Genomic DNA, 16,913 nt, shown 5'->3' on the forward strand with positions numbered 1-16,913 from the left:
AGCCCTGCACAGAGCCACAGGCATTCACAGCAGTTCGGAGGAAGAACAGGGCAGTCCTGCAGCTCCACTTTGCAGGTCACTGCTGGTTTTGGGAACTCCCTTGGCCTGTCTGTGACCTGAACCGGGGCCACAACCCCAGCAGGAGCTGTCTGAGGCAGTGGGGAGGTGCTGGAGCAGGGTTTGTTCTGAGGCAGTGCCCAGATGTTTGTGCCCAGCTGCACCAAGGTCTGTCCAAGTGCCAGCCCCAGCACTGCTCACCCGCTGTCCCAGTGCTGTGGTTACTCGCTGCCTCTACAAGCACTGAAAGGCTCCTTACACTCATCCCCTTCCACTGATGAGTCCAAACAACAGGCAGGCTCTTTTAGATAGATTTGGCTTTGCTTTTGACCCAAGTTGTTCCTTGGGATACCTTTTCTTCATGCCATGCTTTGTCCCCCCGGTGTTTCCATGCTGGTGGTTCTCTGCCCCAGGCCACTGCAGATCATCTATAGGTGCTGTGCCTGGGGGCTGGTAGAGCATCACTGTGGCATGGAGCTGCTGCCACCCATTCACCATGATGGCACTGGTGGGGGCTGTTTGGGTTGAGTTATGAGTTGGTGCTGATGGGTCCCTGGGAGCCCTTCCAAGCTGACTCCCCCAGCTCTCACCATAGCCTCGATGGAGTTAGGGGACATGGCAGGGTTTGAAGGAGCACCAGACAAAGGACAGTGTTTCCCCCATCTTCCTCCATCAGCACCTTCAGCTGCCCAGAGGCAGGCTGTGGCCAGCTGCAGCACCCTGCTGACTCCCATCGCAGAGCCAGGGCAGCAGGCAGGGGAAGGGCAGCCACATGCTCTGCCTCTTCCTCTCTCTTCCCATCCCCTTCCCAACAGCCCAGCGCTCCTCCCTGCCTGCAGGGGAGGGTTACCTGAGGGCACCGTCCTTTATTCATAGGCAGCAGCCAGATGTACCCTGCTGCCTGCATGTACCCCTTGCTGCCCAGGTGATCCTGGCCCGGAAGGTGTGCCTGTTGGAGACAGTGCTGGTGCACTCTGTGGGCAGAACGTCCCTAGAAGATGCTCATCCTCTCCCTGTGAGCAGGAGCTGTGTGAGACGGAGCAGATCCTGTCTCAGCTGACTTGGCCAGCCTGCTTTTGCCAGGGGTCAGAAATCCTCCTTCCTTAGCTTTGTCCAGCGGGCAGGGACTTGGTGCAGAGCTGCCTGGGATGGGCTGAGAGGCGAAGTCTGCTCAGGCTGGCAGTGCTGTGCTCCTGTACCCCCTTGGTGCCACAGTGGAGAGGGAGGTGGCGGGGAGGGGGTTAAGGAGAAACCCCATCCAGGCAAACCTGCTGCCCAGGCAAGAAGAGGACAAGGAGGAGTCAAGGTCAGGGGTCCATGTGCTTCCTGCTCCCAGCCTTGGCGGGAGCCAGGGGAAGAGGGGAAGGAAGGGAGTCTCGTCAATACTGCAGCGGGGCCGGACGCGGCTGCCGGAGAGCACAGCCCTTCCTCTGCCGCACGCACTGCCGGTCACTTCCTATTGCTCCCGCCTGGATGGAAGCCCCCTGGGACCTGCCAGGGCAGCATGGCCCTGCCGGCCCATGACCTTGCCTGGTGGGTGCTTGGGTGGGATGGCTGGGTGCCAGTGGTGCCATGGAAGTCCCAGCTCCAGCAGGAGGCTTTTCTCCTGGCTCCTTTGCTGGGAGCAAGCAGAGGTGGCATATCCCCATGAAGAAATGATCCCCAAGAGGCTGCCCCTGGAGTGGTGTCAGGAGCAGGGTGTTTATAACAGCAACATCCCTAGAAAAGTGTGTCCTCTGGGTGCAAGAGGTGTGACAGGTTAAGCAGCTGGGGTGCCTTGGTGTGGGTCAGCAGATGTGGGTGTTCCTCCTGTGCTGCTGAGCCCCACAGGGAGCTGCAGTGGTCCCACCCCCCCTCTTCTGTCCCCCCAGACTGCGCAGGCTGCAAGGAGGAGATCAAGCAAGGCCAGTCCCTCCTGGCCCTGGAGAAGCAGTGGCATGTCAGCTGCTTCAAGTGCCAAACATGCGGGATCATCCTCACCGGCGAGTACATCAGCAAGTGAGTGCCACCGTCCTGGCAGCAGGCTTGGCTGTGCTGGCCATTGCCAGGCTGTGCCCCTGGGGCTGGGGCTGCAGCGAGGGGGTGCCCAGCCCTGCTTACCTGCCCTCACCCCCTTCTCCTCCCTCTCCCGAAGGGATGGCATCCCATACTGTGAGTCCGACTACCATGCCCAGTTCGGCATCAAGTGTGAGACCTGCGACAGGTACATCAGCGGCAGGGTCCTGGAGGTGAGTCCTGGGGCTCCAGCCACCCCATCCCGGTCTGTAATAGCAACCATGTGTGTCACATCCAAAGGTGCGTGCTCTGGGGAGGTGTGGGAGCTTCATCATCCTGCACCCTTGTAATAACCTTGATCTCTCAGGGCTTTTCCTGTGGTACAGTGTGATCACCTTCTCTGGAGGCTCCAATGGGGGAAGGAGCACCACCATGCTGCAGACCTTTGGAAAGGTGGTTTGGGTGCTGGAGCTGAGCAGCCAGAGCATGTAGTGGCCTGTGTGAGCTGGAACACGTCTGGAGCCCAAGTTGTGAGGACACAAGCCTTAACCATGCTGCTACCAGTGCCCAGCTCTGGGGTGTCCCCACCACACTGGTCCCAGCCTTCCGAAGGCATCCTGTGCAGGCAGCCTGCCTGTTGCCTTGGAAACACATCCAGCTCAGCTCCTGCTGTGGAGCCTGGGCGAGGGGCTGCAGCACCCTGCCCATGGGCAGCATCCCCATGGCACGTCTCCTGCAGGGCAGCAGCCAGAGCAGGAGTCCCCTTCCCTGTGCTGGATCCGGAGGGGTTTTGTTCATCACGCTGGAGGCAGCAGGAGCTGCTCCAGCAGAGCCACTGAGGGATGCAGGGATCCCACAGCAAGGCATGGGTGCAGGTGGCCGTGGAACTGCCTACCAAGAGGTGGTCACCCTGCTTGCTGGTCCTGCTGGCCTGAGAGCACCCAGTCTGGCCGGGGACCATCTGCTGAAGGAGCCAGGCACCAGGAGCCCTCCAGCATCTTCCCCCTCTTCAGAGAGCAGCTTCTGTTGAAGGCTTTCTGCTGACTCCAGGCTCCGGCGGCAGTCCTGGTGCTGGCTGCTGTGAGTGTGAGCTCAGCACTGCAGCAGCTGCCCATCGTGGGGCCACTTGGTCAGCAAACATCCGAGTGGAGCAGGGTGAAGCCAGAGGCTCCTGTGACATGGAATCTGTGCTGCTGCTCCCTGATAACCCTGTGCTAGGACAGAACATCCCCAGCCACCCCAGCAGGGCAAGCAGGCTGGTGTACATGGTGTGGGATGATGAGTGGGTGAGAGGAGCCAGAGGGGACCTGAAACCAGCCTGGCCAACACCATTGGGCACTGCTGCCTCTGAGCCACTTGTTGCACTGCGCTCAGGTTTTCCTTGCTGGGTGCATCCACAGTGGAATCAGGACAAGCACAGGTTGTTCTGCAGCTGTGTGTCTGCGACAGAGCAACAAGTGTGGGGTAGCAGCCCTGGGGTGGTGAAAAGGGGACAGACTTCCCTCCTCTCCCATACCTCTGTTTCCCCTGGCTCTTCTCCTGCCAGTAGCTCTAGTTCGGTCCACCTCCCCCTGTGCCCTCCAGCCCCAGCTCTGCTCCCAGCATCTGCCCTTCCTGGCTGGAATAAGCTGACCAAATCCCACTGAGATCCCATGGCAGCCGAGATGCTCCAGGAAACAGTCCTCTCACATTAGCACCTTGCATGTTGCACTCATGGCCACGCATGGGAGCCCTTCTTGTGCAATGGGACTCTGTGGGCTGGAATTAGGGTGCTTTGGTGCCAGGGTCCCTATGGGCAGAGCCAAGGTGCCACCTCCTTGCACGTGCCATCATGGAGCCAAGAGGAGCATGGGGTTTGGGTAGAAGAGAGCAGTGCTGGGTGAGCATCCCTCAGCTCCCCACGCTCCCCGGTACGTGCCTGCTCACAGTATTGAGTGATGTGTAAAACCAGAGGCTTTAATTGTGTTCTCTGGCAGAGCGTGAAATGGAAAGGGCGCCTTAAAATAATTTTAGGCTGCAAGGAGCCTTCCCGTGCTATCCCAGCAGCCTCCAGGCTTTTCCAACTGCTCCAGGCTGTGCAGCCAGGCTCGGATGATTAATAAGTCTTGAAGGGACCCCAAGTGATAACGAGCAGGTCTCTTCCCTCGCAGCTTTTTATGAGCTGTAATATTAACCACTATGAAAGGAACAAGGTGTGGTCATGGTTTGGAGGCTTGCTCCTCGAGAAGGAGTGGTGTGTTTTGAGATGCTGAGCGGGTTTTGGAGGTCTGCATTGAAATGGAAGTTGGGAGTGGGCTGGTAAATACCACTGGGGGAGCAGCCACTGTCCCTCTGCATCCATACCCCGATCTGCAAAGAGTCCCTTTTTGGCACAGTCTGACCTGTAACAGCAGCCCATATAGTTGAGATAGGAAAAGATGTGTCTATATAGGTTTGGTTTTTCCCTTACTGTCAGCACACCAAGCCTTTGAGAGTACTTAGAGGGTCCAAGAACACCAAACCCAGCCCAGATTCAGAGAGGGACCGGGGAGGGCAGCACATCAGAGCCCCACATCCCCTGCTTTAGCTGCCTGTAGCCAGCTGGAAATAGAAGCAGTGGGAACTGCAGGCACACTGGCTTGAAGCATGTAGGAGCTGGATTAGTTTTCACCCCTTTCCCTGTGTTTGCAGCTGTCTCCTGTTGATGCAGCTCAGGGTGCCTGCTGTGGGTGCTGCTGCTGGGTACCTGATGCAGAGGGTGCTGGCTTGTGCTGCAGTGGGCAGCTCCGGGCAGGGCTCTGCACACAGGGCATGGGGCAGAGCAGGAGGAGTTGCTTGTCCTTAGGGAGCCTGGGGCAGAGCAGGGGGGTGAGTGACCTCTCTGCTCCTCTGTGTTCACAGTGGGTCTGTCCCTGCAGCCCTCTCACCAGTGACTCTCCTGCCGTGTTATCAAGCTCTTGGGTGTGAATTGGGGGTGTTTGAGTTGTGGGCTCAGTGGAGCCAGCCCAGGAGTAGTTGCACTGCTGCAGCTGGCACAGGGAGATGCCTGTGCACGGGGCTGCCGTTTCCCCAGATTGGGTTGCACTGCAGTGGGTCTGAACTCTCCCACTCGTCTCCCTTGTCTGCCCTGAAACCTTCTACTCTGTTATGGCACAAACTGGAGAGGGAAAAGCTGCTGGCTGCCATCTGCACCTCAGGGACATTGAATTCCAGGTTGACTTTTATGGGCGATCAACTGGCAGATTCCCAGTTATTCTCACAGCAAATTTTCCTGTTGATCCTCATGTTTCAGACTGGCTCCAGCCCCCTCTATCATAACCCTCTTTGTCAGCAAGAGCCTCATCTTCCCTCTGCTGCCTTAAATCATCGTTCCTCTTCGTTTGGATTATTATGGGAGTAAAATGGCCTTTGGGGTTGAGCTCTGACAGCGCAGCCCAGATTCCTCCTGCCTTGAGCCAGCTCCTGCCTCCCAGCCCAGAAAACGAGCCTGTAATTGAGGTGCAGGCAGACACTTCGAGTGGAAACAAGCTACCAATTAAAGCTATTATCCCTGTCAAAGAGCAAAGGGAGCAGCCCGGCTCCCGCTCAGCTGGGGAATAGCGTGTTCCTAGCGCTGAAGTTTCTGCATGGCTTCGTAGGAGGAGAAAAGTTTCTTGATGGAGAGGGGCTGGCAATGGCATCCAGGAAGGGTCTGAAAGCTTTGTGAGGTTCATCGCTGGGGCCCTTCTTCTTTTGCTGCTTCCCTGCTGTGACATCCTGAGCCAAATCTGCTGTTTCTCTTCAAAGCTGTGGTAGGGAAGGAGCATACCCGAGTGTTGCTGCAGAGGGTCTCTGTTGTTTCCAGAATGCAAGGACAGTTTATTAGGGGTGAGGTTTGTAGGGGCATTGTCCTTGGGGGTTTGGGACTTCTGGCTGTGCTTTCCTATGTGTTGGACAGCTCAGGGAGAGCAGAAAGCTTCCAGTCTGACTTGTAGTCCGTAGTCCATGAGGCCAGAAGATTAGTGATGAAGCAGTCTCTAGTGTTCTCCATGCACTGTGGTAGTCCCTGAGGCCACCCTGGGCAGTTTTGCCCGGTTCACTTTGTCTGCTGCAGTGATGCCAGGGCCACTTGCCCTCAGGGGTGTGAGCAGGTCACCATGTCCTGCCTTGATCAGGAGCCCCTGTTCTCTGCTCGTCCCTGCAGGCAGGAGGGAAGCACTACCACCCCACCTGTGCCAGATGTGTCCGATGCCACCAGATGTTCACAGAAGGGGAGGAGATGTACCTCACAGGTAGGGATCTGCTGCGGGGAGGAGGGACTCCCCTGCCCTGAATGGCTGGGGAGATGTGTGTGCTGTTTGCCAGGGCATTTGGGGTTTGGGTGCCCATGGACCTGGGTGCCCAAGGAAGGGTGGCCCAGGACCCCTTCCCCACTGCCCCCAACCTGCCCAGGTTATGCTGGGAGCAGCACCGGAGGGGTCAGGCTTTTGCTGAGCACAGCTGAATGGTTTGGGTTTGGGTTTGGTTTCAGCAGGAGCTCATTCCCAGAGCTGCCTTAGGGGATATTTCCAGTGCAGAAGGGAGGGTTTGGTTTTGCTCAGTAACCCGTGCTCGCTGTCACCCTCAGTCGCTAATGATCCCATGGGTGGCAAAGGGAGAATTGTGCACTGGGAGCACCCAATTGGGGGTCCCAGCACGGCCCCATCATGGCAGCAGGATGGGTGTGCTCTGCGTACATCCCAAGGCTTGGTGGCTTTGCTGGTTCCAGCCCTGAGGGAGCTGGATGCCACAGGCTCTGTTTTAACCTGCAGGAACTGCCTGGCTGAGCACTAGGGCTGTGCCAAAAGCACGCTGGGTTTGCTGTCATAGTTTACTAGTGCTGGCCACTGCATCTCAGTGCTTGGGAGCTGTTGCATTTCTTTTTCCCAACAGGCACATGCCTGTGGTTCCACCGGTTACAGGAGTGCAACCTGTAGCTGCAGTGCAGCTGCTACTGGGGACAGGGGGGCCACAGGCTGCAGGTCAGTGCTGGAGGTGGCAGGACAGGACAGGTCTCCCCCATGGCAGGGGCAGCAGGACGATCCCTAGCAGCAGAGCTCAGCTGTGCATGCAGCTGATGAAATGCTTTCTCTTTGATGCGTTGCAGGCTCTGAAGTGTGGCACCCCATCTGCAAGCAGGCGGCCAGAGCAGAGAAGAAGCTAAAGGTAGGCACCAGGGTAATGGGCATCTCCCAGAGGTGGCACCACGCAGGAGATGTTGCCCCTGAGTCCCTGCTGGAGGTGAACAGTTGTGGCACTGTCCAAGCCCGGGATGGCTTCCTGATGCTGGTACAAGCCATGTCCCTGCTGCCCAGAGGGAGCAATCTGCTTGCTACACCCAGCAATGTGCCTGTGCAGAGGTCCCTCCTTGTTGTGCTCTCATCTGTCCTCTGCTTTTCTGCCTCCACAGCACAGAAGGACGTCAGAAACCTCCATCTCACCCCCTGGTTCCAGCATTGGCTCCCCGAACCGTGTCATCTGTGTAAGTACAGCTCTGCCCGTCTGCGTGGGGCAGGACGGATGCTCCGGCCACATGGAAGAGAGCAGCAGTTCCCAGTGCTGCTCTGCAGTGTCCCCCAGGGACACAGCCCAGTGTGTGGGCCAGCACAGACAAGCTGTGTCCCCTCTGCAGCAGCATCCCATGCTGCCAGGGCCACTGGCGCAGGCCAGGAGCACTCAGAGGGTCACAGTCCCCACTCCCAGCTCCTCTGCCCCTTCCCACTTGCTGCCACTCAGGCATCTCCTCTTACCTCATCCTGCTGCTGGGGTGTTGGTGGGCTCTGTCTGCTCTGTGCTGGTTCCACACTGTGCACTCCAGCCTCCCCCTTTCTTGTCTTCTCTTCCTTTCTGTCTCTGTCTCTCCCTCTCCCTAGGCTAAAGTGGATAATGAGATCCTTAATTACAAAGACCTGGCAGCTCTTCCCAAGATTAAAGCCATCTATGAAGTGCAGCGTCCTGACCTCATTTCCTACGAGCCCTATCACAGATACATGTCGGATGAGACGCTGGAGAGATATAGCTATGGGGAGGTACTGAGTCTCGATGCACCAGCTCTGCAGGGAGCTGGGCCCCAGTTTGGGGCAATGGAGAGAGCTGCATGTGGGTTCACTTGCCCCAGTGGGAATACTGCAGGGAGACAGGAGGGGGGGTAAGACCTCTCCCAGAGGCTCCCCATCACTGGGAAGAGGGCCAGAAGGGTAATCTTTACATTGCTGCTATACAGTAAGGAAGAAACCAGTGACCTTATAAGCTGATGGCAGTGCTGCAGGCCCAGTGTGCAGGGACCAGCAGTGCTGTGCAGGAGGAGATGTCACCCTCAGGAGTGATGTGGCAGGGAGCTCACCATGGCAGCCTGCAGCAGGAGAGGAGGAGGGCACACAGCACACGTGCATCCCTCTGGGATGGAGGGACAGATGAACCGCAGGCTCTGCCCAGAGCCTGGCCACTCAGCCCCAGTACAGTGTCTCTGGAACATGCAGGACTGCCCCTGTTGGATGCTGGTTCCACAGCCAGGGGAAAGGGCCTTGGTCAATGTGTTTTGTAAGCATGTGATGAGATGATGCTCAAGCAGCAAATGGCACGGAACTGCTCTGCCCCACTCCCCCAGGCAGACTGGGATTGATGGGTGATTTCAGCAAGCCCGTGGAGAAGAGGTTCTGAGCAGCTCAGAGATGGGGACCTGAGGTGGACCTGGAAGAGGACTTTGCAATGGTCCGCAGCAGCATCTCTTGCGTCTCCATCGCAAGGCTTGTCACAAGTCTGGTTTCCACCAATGATGGTGCAGGCAGTATGGCCATGGCCTGCTGTGGAGCACCATGGAGCCAGCAACCACTTTTTCCCCTTACAGCCACTCCAACAAGGTCTCTGAGCAGGGATGCAGGCTGCTGACCTGGGAGGTTCCATCCTCTCACCAGCTCCCCTCCTGGCCAGGGGCTCTGTACTCCTGTCCTGCCACAGTTCAGCTCTGGCTGTGCCATCAGCTGGCCTCACGACCTGCAGTGAGGCTGTAACGTGGGACCCCAGTCTGTCACTGCTCCCTTTAACCACGTGCTGTCTCTCTCTTTCTCTCCCCGCCTCTCTTTGCCTCCTGCTGCCTCCAGTCCCTGGGGACCCTCTCCCCGTACTCGCAGGTAATGCCCCAGCAGGCACTTTGGGGTCTGTCGCCTGCTGCCACTACAGAGTGTCCCTGTGCCCAGGGACCACTGGGCTCTGCTGAACATCCCCCTGCCCAGTTGGAGATGGGGGGGCCGGGGCCCAGGAGGGTTCTGTCCTTTGACCCCTGGGGAGAGCAGTGTGCAAGCCCTCCCTGGCAGAGGACCTGCCTCGTCCCCCATCCTGCCAGCTCTAATCCTGCTCTCTCCACGCGTTTCCTGGTCCCTAGGACATCTATGAGAGCTTTGACACACGGCAGAGGCGAGCCTCCAGCCCTGGCTACATCGACTCTCCCACCTACAGCCGCCAGGGCATGTCCCCCACCATCCCGAGGTCCCCACACCATTTCTACCGCTCAGGTGAGGATTTCAGCTGCAGCCCCAAGGCTAAGCTGAGCTCAGACCCCAAATGGAGTCAGAATCACCAAACTGGCCCCTGCTTATCCCAGGGGACCTTGGTATTCTCTCCTCTGGCAAGCAGGCAGGAGGCCTGGGGTGTCTGTGGGGGGCTGACAGCAACAGGAGCTGTGGGGCAGTGACCAGCTCTGTTGTGTGCGTCCGCTGCCTCCCCTGATTCATGTGAACCATGAGAAGAGGCCAGATCTGAGCTGGGGCCCATGAAGGATGGCAGGGTGGTAAGCCCCAGGTCCAGAGAAAGACCCCTAGAATGGCTTGTTACCTCTGGGAGAGGTGTGCATGAGAGCGCTTATGCCCAGTCAGTGCTGTAAGGGGGGTCCTTACACACATACATGCACACGTACACATGTGCACATGTACACATGCGTGTGCATGTCCTGGAGCATGTCGGAGGGAAGCAGAGTGTGTCTGTGCCATGTCTCCTGCCCTTCGGAGCCAGGGAGGAACGACTGGGAAAATCCGAGGTCAGTAAGTCCAGAGGTCCTGCATTCCCTGTGCTGCACTGCCAAGGGCCCATCACTGTTTGCCTCTGCAGCACGCTCAGCTTTCCTCTGCCAGCAGCAGGGCAGCCCTGCACAGCGCCCGCACACGGGGTTTTCTCTGCATCCTGCTGCCTCCGGAGATGTGGGAAATCTCCCCTGCTCCATCACGCCCCATCGTGGACCACAGCCTGGCACACGTCCCCATCACCACAGGGGTCACCCCCTGCTCTTCTAACGCTGCTGCATTTAACACCCATTTTCTTCTGCCTCTTGTTCTCTCTCTCGATCACTTATGGCTGCTTCTGCTCGGCACCGCGTAGGCACCGAGAGCGGGCGCAGCTCCCCCTACTATAGCCAGTTAGATGTGAGGTCCTCCACTCCAACCTCATACCAAGCACCCAAGCATTTCCACATCCCAGGTAGGCTCTGGGGTGCCCCAGCCCTGGGGAAGCGCCGTGTTTGTGGCATGCCAGCATGTGCCATCCCTGCTGTGTTGCATGCGTAGCTCCGCCGCCTGCCTAGAGCCAGCTGGCAGCAGGATCTACCCGTGGTAGAGGCCATCCATAAACAGGACCTGCAGCTTGAACCCTCCTTCCTCCCCATCACCACCCGGATGTCCCAGAGCCGCCCGGAATCTGCTTGGTCCTTTCAGTGTCCCTCTTATCCCTTTTCCTTTATCTTCCTCTACTCCCTACACGGAGATGAGTCCCTTGCAGAGAGCCTGCCCCTTCCCCTGCCTCCCCACCAGGATCATGAACAGAAGCGTGTCTCTGGAGGCCTTTCCGCACCCATCCGCTACAGATGACTATTTTATACTCCCCATAGGGCCCGCTGCTCCCTCCCCCCAGAGTCTTCTGGGCTTGCCAGATGCCTGCTCCCCTTCTGCAGGGATTGCAGGGGGACACCAGGTAAGGGCCACCACCCGCTCCCACAGAGCCCACAGGGATGGGGACGGAGGGGCAGGGAGGGAAGCAGGCAGCTGCCCATCCATCCTTCAGCATGTGCAGTGGGGCCAGAGCCCCACAACACCCTGCTCAGCTGGAGCATCTCCTGCTGCCCGTGTCCTCCTCCGTGATGTAGAGCTGATGCCCTGGGACAGCACCATGAGGACACCCAGAGGATCCCCACCATAGTCCCCTGCTCCCACCCCACCCCTGGCAGGGTTTGGTCCCGCTGCCGGTCGGTGGTTTATGGATGGCCCTGTCCCTGCTCTGCTGCCTGTCCCCCACACAGGGGCTGTAGCTCTCGGCGCCAGGCTCCAGTTGCTTTCCCTCCCGGCTCGCTCTTTTCTCTCTCTGCTGTGGAAAGAGGCTTTGGCTGATGTAGTTTTGCCCCAGGCAGCTCGCAGGCGGTTGTTCCCGGTGCAGGCACCCTGAGGAGCTGCAGCAGCAGCCGGTGGCTCCTGGCTGTGCCGCTCCCGGGGCTGGTGGTGCATGCTGATGCCGGGGTGTTCACTGCATGTCCTCGTGCGCACCGTCTTTGAGGGCAGCCCCAGGACCTCACTCCTGCTGCCCATCCTGCAGCCTGCCGGTCACTGGCCCGGTGCCGGGCTCCCATGAGATGTGTGGAGCCGGAGGTGGTTGTGTGATGGAAACGTGGCGTGGGTGGCATCTCCTGCAGGACCTGTGTCCTGTCAGCACTCAGCATGCCCACACTGACCTCCCGTTTTCCCTTCTTTCCTTCTTTCTTCCCTTTCTTTCTTTTCTCTACCAGCTGCTGGCGAGAGCAACATCTACCGGAAGCCCCCCATCTATAAGCGGCATGGTACGTATGGTCTGTGTGCTGTGTGCTGGCCTCAGGGCATGGGCAGGGTACCAGCACAGGGCTTGGTCTGGCTGAGTGGCATTTGGGGGCAGGGTGGGACATGGGAGCAGGCATCAAGTGTGAGATGCTGGGGTGCTGACCAGCTGAGCTGGTGCTCCTGCTTCCCCTCCAGGCAGCAGTTGCAGGGCTCAGTGAGAGAAAAAGTCAGCTTTGGACTGCATCCTTGTTGGGAGAGATGGAGGCAAAGGCTGTCAGTGGGACTGGGGTCAGAGATTGCTGTGGGAGGGGGAATGAGACTGTGGAGGGGTGGCAGAGGGTGCCTTGCCCCAGGAGCATCACTTGCTGATGCCAGGAGCCAGAGCAACCTCAGGAAGAGGATGAAGCAGGTAATTTGCAGTTTGACATGGAGCACTGGAGAAAAATCACAGCTTATCCTGGATGGATGCTCCAGGGTGAAAAGGGCCTGGGGGGCGTTGAGGCATGGGGTGGTTGATGCCTCGGCAGGGCTGGCTTGCACTGTCACTGCTTGCTTTGGTGTGTAGAGGGACAGCTGCTCCCCCCAGGCAGTAACTTCTGTGTCTCCTCTCCCTGGGCTCTCCTTTCGCTCCTACCCAACTCCCACTGCCCTGCTGCTGGCTGCACCCACTGCTGTAAGTAACTACCATTGGCAGGGTCCCCTGTGCCCGCTTGAGGTGGTGGGATAGCGCTGCCACAGTGCCTGGCCTTGGTGCTCCTTCCACTTCCCTGCTGCCTTCCCTGGCAGTAACCCACTGAAAGCCCCTTCCCTGCTGCACTGAGTCTTCCCCCATCCCCTCCTGCCTCTGTGGTTATAGCCCCCTGGGTGATGGGACAGCCATGGGGAGGCTGGTGGCACTGGTGGTACTGGGGCTGGGGTGGACACTATGCAGGAACCAGAGCTTGCTGTGGTGCTGTGAGCCATGAATCATTCAGGTCCCTTCCCAGCCACATCATTAACAGCCCCTCTGCTTGTCACCATCCCCACTGTCTGCCTCTGCACCCTTGTCTCCCCGAGGTGTCAGCACTTTGAACATGGATTATTCCTGTGCTGTTTGGTGGCCACCGGGGAGAGGGGAGGAAAGAAGATTTGCCTTCATCCCGAGATGGATCTTTGCAAGTCCTGCTGCAGGACTCAGGGTCCTCACTGTAGCTCTGCCTGCTCCTATTGCAGACAACCCCCCTGCAGCCACGAAAAGCAAAACCAGCGAAGACATTGCACAGTCATCCAAGTACAGCCCTGCCTACTCCCCGGACCCATACTACCACTCTGAGTCAGAGTACTGGTCCTTCCAAAGCTCCCCCAAAGGTAACAGCCCCTCATTGACCTGGGGAAAAGCAAAACCCATTCCTGCCCCATAACCCAGCCATTCTCTGGGGGAGAGCCACTCCCAAGTTGGGTCTGGACCTGAAGGCGGGGTTGGGCCATGATACGTGCCAAAGTGACCCCGAAATCTTAGCCCTTGGGACTCGATTGTCCCCACACAGCTGGGAACTGCCTGCTCCCTACCTGCCTCCACCTTCATCCCCATCTGACCCCTTCATGTGTCTCCTTACAGCCCCTCGGGCCCGGAGGTTCTCGTCTGGAGGCGAGGAGGATGGGTATGACCGGGGCATGCACAAGGTGAGCGATGCCCTGGCAGGGGAGCTGCCAGCAGCAAGCTGCCCCCATGGCAGTGGGCTCTGGGGAGGAGACCCAGCCCAGCTCCACCACCCGGGAAGGGGCCACCACCATCCCTGCTTCCCTTGGCCATCCCCAACATGGGTCTGAAGAAGGGGTGCGAAGCAGCCTTTCCCCCCTGCCCAGATCCAGAGCGGCATCGGCCGGCTGATCCTGAGGGAGGAGATGAAGGCTCGGTCCAACTCCTATGCAGACCCCTGGACACCCCCTCGCAGCTCGGCCAGCAGCAGAGAAGCCCTGCACACAATTGGCTATGAGGGCTCCCTCAACGGCTGTAAGGACACTGTCTGTTTGTCTGTCCATCCCACCCAGCAGAGCCCCTGTGGGAGGGAAGAGCAGGGGATGGGGAAGGGGTGGTGGGAGATGTGCTGAGTACCAGAGTTAGACCTGGGAGGCTCTTTTCCTCTCTGGAGGGCTCGATCCGTTCACTGTGCCCTGGCCAGGATGGAGCACTGCCCAATGGGTGTTCGCAGTCTGTCCAGCAGCCTGGTGCAGTGCCTCATGGGGTGGTTGGTGGTCCCTTGGGAATCTCACAGCACAGCCATGCTAGGCTTGCCCTGACCTGTTTTGGGCTCACTCCTTATGGCTGGCTTCAGGGCTGCCATCCTTGCTTGCACTGCTCTCAGTGCACAACACCCAGGGCACCCAGCCCTCAAGCTCCAGGGAGGGTGTTGGGGAGCCTGACAGCACAGCTCGCTCCATGCTCTCCCTCCTCGTGGTACATCATGGAGCTGGGGTTGTTGGAGATGCTCAAGGACCCCCAAGCAGGACCCATGGGGCTGGCAGCCGGGCAGCTCTGCATGGCATGGGGTGTCCGGTCATCCCTGATTCCTGGCTCTGCTCTCCTTGCAGCTCCCCGGATGCACTACCTGGCTGACAGTGGTGAGTGTGAGCCTGCAGCCCTCCACTGCTGGTCCCCTGGGGCAGTGGGGTCCTGAGCCTGGGCTCTGGGATGCTGGGACCAGGGAGGGAAGAAGGGAAGAGAAGAAGGAGGCTTTGAAAGGCCAGGGTAGGCTGAACCAGTGCAGAGCTGGTGACAGAGAAACTTAAAGAGATTGTGTTGCACTGAAGGGGGAGGCAGGAAGGCTGCCATGGAAAAGGGATTTCTGGGGAGAATAATGTCCGCACAGGAGGAAGCCAGGCTGGAAATGAGTTGGAGCTGGAGGGAGATGGAGCTCGTTGAATGTGGAGCTGGGTAGTGACATGGGAGCACAGGAGGAGGGTGGCCCAGAGAGTGCTCTCCCAGGGTGCGAGGCTCATCCCCGCATTTTCCTTTATGCACCTTGGTGGCTTCTTTGCAGATCCCCTCATTTCTAAGTCGGCCTCCCTCCCTGCCTACAGGAGGAATGGGCTGCACCGGGTAAGTGCCTCCTGCTGTATCCTGCTGCTGCCGCACATCTCTGCACCCTTCATGGTTCTCCATGTCTCAAAAACCCTGGTGTGCTCTCTTGGGTGTCCCGCTGCCCGCTTCTCTGCTCCCCTACTGTCACTGCTGGTCTGTGCCAGTCCAAGTTGACCCTTACTGGGGACCAAAGTGCCCTGTCCAGGCAGGAAGGACAGAGACGCCTGCCCTGAACCTCCTGCAGGGCACATTCAGAGGGTTGCTGGTGTTACTTCTCAGTGCAAACGCTTTGCTTTATACCCTGGGACACTGATAGCTGGGGTTGACCCTGCCTCAGTGTGACTTCGGTTTGTCACTTTACCTTCTCGTGCCTCAGTTTCCCCACTGCCAGGCGTGAGGAGCAGGTCCTGCTTTGGGGTGGGTGGGTGGGTGCCTTTCCCCCTGGGGACATGGGAGGTGTTGTGTTGAGCATAGAGAGGGGACCCCTCTTATTCCTCCTTCCCTGCATCCTTCCCACAGCCTCCCAGTGCCGAACTTTTCCACTACGACAGCACGAATGCCGTCAACTGGGGGATGCGAGGTAAGGCCATGGGCCAGGGGACCCTGTAGGCACAGAGCCAGATGCCTGGCAGCAGAGGGGCCAGCATGGCTCATGTCTTGTCTTTTCTCTCTCCCCACAGAGTACAAGGTAAGATGCTGCTGCTCCAAGGAGCGGCTGCCAGCTGGAGGTGTGAGTGCCAGAGTCCCAGAGATGTGTCCATGTGTCCTCAGGCCCTTTAGGAGCAAGCTTTTCCCTCTGCTCCCCATGCCCTGCCTTCATCCCCCTCCATTCCCCACCTGACAGCCCCGTCCTGGAGCTGTGGGGCTCAGACCATGGTCCTTCCCCTCCTGCCAGGGTCCCAAGCGCTTGGCTGAGCAGAAGTGTCTCCTTGGTGAGGAACAGGGAAGGGTGGTAGTGCTGGTGGTTCCCCCACTCACGCTCATCCCCAGGTCACTCCTGGTTTCACAGTGAACAGGCAATTCCAGAGCCACCACAGTGATTCAGTGTGGATCAGGGTCACCATGAGAGCAAGTCCCCCCTTTGCCTTGTCCTGTCCAAGCCCTGGAGGCAGCTGTGCCACCCAAACCCTGCTGAACATGACAGGAGGAAGCTTTATCCTGGTGGCTTCCACAGCCTCATTCCCAGGTATGCCACAGTGTGTCCCATGGTCTTCTTGTCCCTGTGCAGATATACCCCTATGAGCTGCTCTTGGTGAAGACAAGGGGGAGGAACCAGCTGCCCAAAGATGTGGACAGGACTCGGTTAGAGGTGAGAAGAGCCTTTTCCACTGGGGATAATCTCAGGGCTCAGAGGGACCCCATCCCCTGGGATATCCCCTTAGCCCCAGCACGCAGTGTGGGGCTGTGAGGGGCTCATGGATGCTTGAGGAGCATCTCCATGGCTCCCCAGGAGCACACATGTGCCAGCACACTGTCACAGTGGTCCTGCTGCTCCGCTGGCCAGGCAGCGCTGTTCCCCATGCCCACAGCATGAGTGCATTTAGAAGGCAGGAGCTGGGTGCTCTTCTCTCCTGAGTGAGCACTGTTGGGGGTTGTAGCACCCCATTGCACACATCAGGGCAGGGGATGCCATTGGACTCCCGGGTGGTGGCTCTGGTCCCCATTCCTGGCCCAGCATCCTGTCTCTCCCCAGCGGCACCTCTCCCAAGAGGAGTTCTACCAGATCTTTGGCATGACCATCGCCGAGTTCGACCGCCTGGCGCTGTGGAAGAGGAATGAGCTGAAGAAGCAGGCCCGGCTGTTTTAAATGCAGTGCACTATAAATATATACATACCTATAAATATATACATAGAAAGATCTCTATCCTGCAGCTCTGTATGATTCTCGGTGCTGTATGTGGCAGAGGCGCCCTCTGCACCCCTGAGAGTGAATTGGAGTCTCGCAGATCATTTTATGCTCTTGGTTTCCTTTTCTTTCCCAGCCCTGTTACTGTGTCCATTCTTGGGTTCTC

General features: G+C 58.6%; 1 protein-coding gene across 3 annotated transcripts in view; it reads left to right on the forward strand.

Annotated features, from left to right (window-relative positions):
* The window catches only part of ABLIM3 (actin binding LIM protein family member 3), a 50,423-nt gene extending 33,688 nt beyond the window's left edge, over positions 1 to 16,735 (forward strand). The window contains exons 5-21 of one of the 3 annotated variants that reach the window (XM_080627300.1): positions 1,929 to 2,055; positions 2,192 to 2,285; positions 6,215 to 6,302; positions 7,157 to 7,215; positions 7,460 to 7,531; positions 9,431 to 9,560; positions 10,420 to 10,518; positions 11,813 to 11,863; positions 13,053 to 13,187; positions 13,438 to 13,502; positions 13,686 to 13,833; positions 14,412 to 14,441; positions 14,861 to 14,919; positions 15,421 to 15,481; positions 15,582 to 15,589; positions 16,130 to 16,210; positions 16,595 to 16,734. In XM_080627300.1, the coding sequence (XP_080483426.1) occupies positions 1,929 to 2,055; positions 2,192 to 2,285; positions 6,215 to 6,302; positions 7,157 to 7,215; positions 7,460 to 7,531; positions 9,431 to 9,560; positions 10,420 to 10,518; positions 11,813 to 11,863; positions 13,053 to 13,187; positions 13,438 to 13,502; positions 13,686 to 13,833; positions 14,412 to 14,441; positions 14,861 to 14,919; positions 15,421 to 15,481; positions 15,582 to 15,589; positions 16,130 to 16,210; positions 16,595 to 16,708 (1,421 nt within the window). In that variant the 3' untranslated portion in view covers positions 16,709 to 16,734. Of the gene's footprint in view, positions 1 to 1,928; positions 2,056 to 2,191; positions 2,286 to 6,214; positions 6,303 to 7,156; positions 7,216 to 7,459; positions 7,532 to 9,430; positions 9,561 to 10,419; positions 10,519 to 11,812; positions 11,864 to 13,052; positions 13,188 to 13,437; positions 13,503 to 13,685; positions 13,834 to 14,411; positions 14,442 to 14,860; positions 14,920 to 15,420; positions 15,482 to 15,581; positions 16,211 to 16,594 lie in introns of all 3 variants that reach the window. The other 2 variants (XR_013957811.1, XR_013957812.1) reach the window with 2 other exon arrangements.
* The last annotated feature ends 178 nt before the right edge of the window (positions 16,736 to 16,913 follow it).

Source organism: Psittacula echo (genome assembly GCF_963264785.1).
Source record: "Psittacula echo genome assembly, chromosome: 11".
NCBI lineage: Eukaryota > Metazoa > Chordata > Aves > Psittaciformes > Psittacidae > Psittacula > Psittacula echo.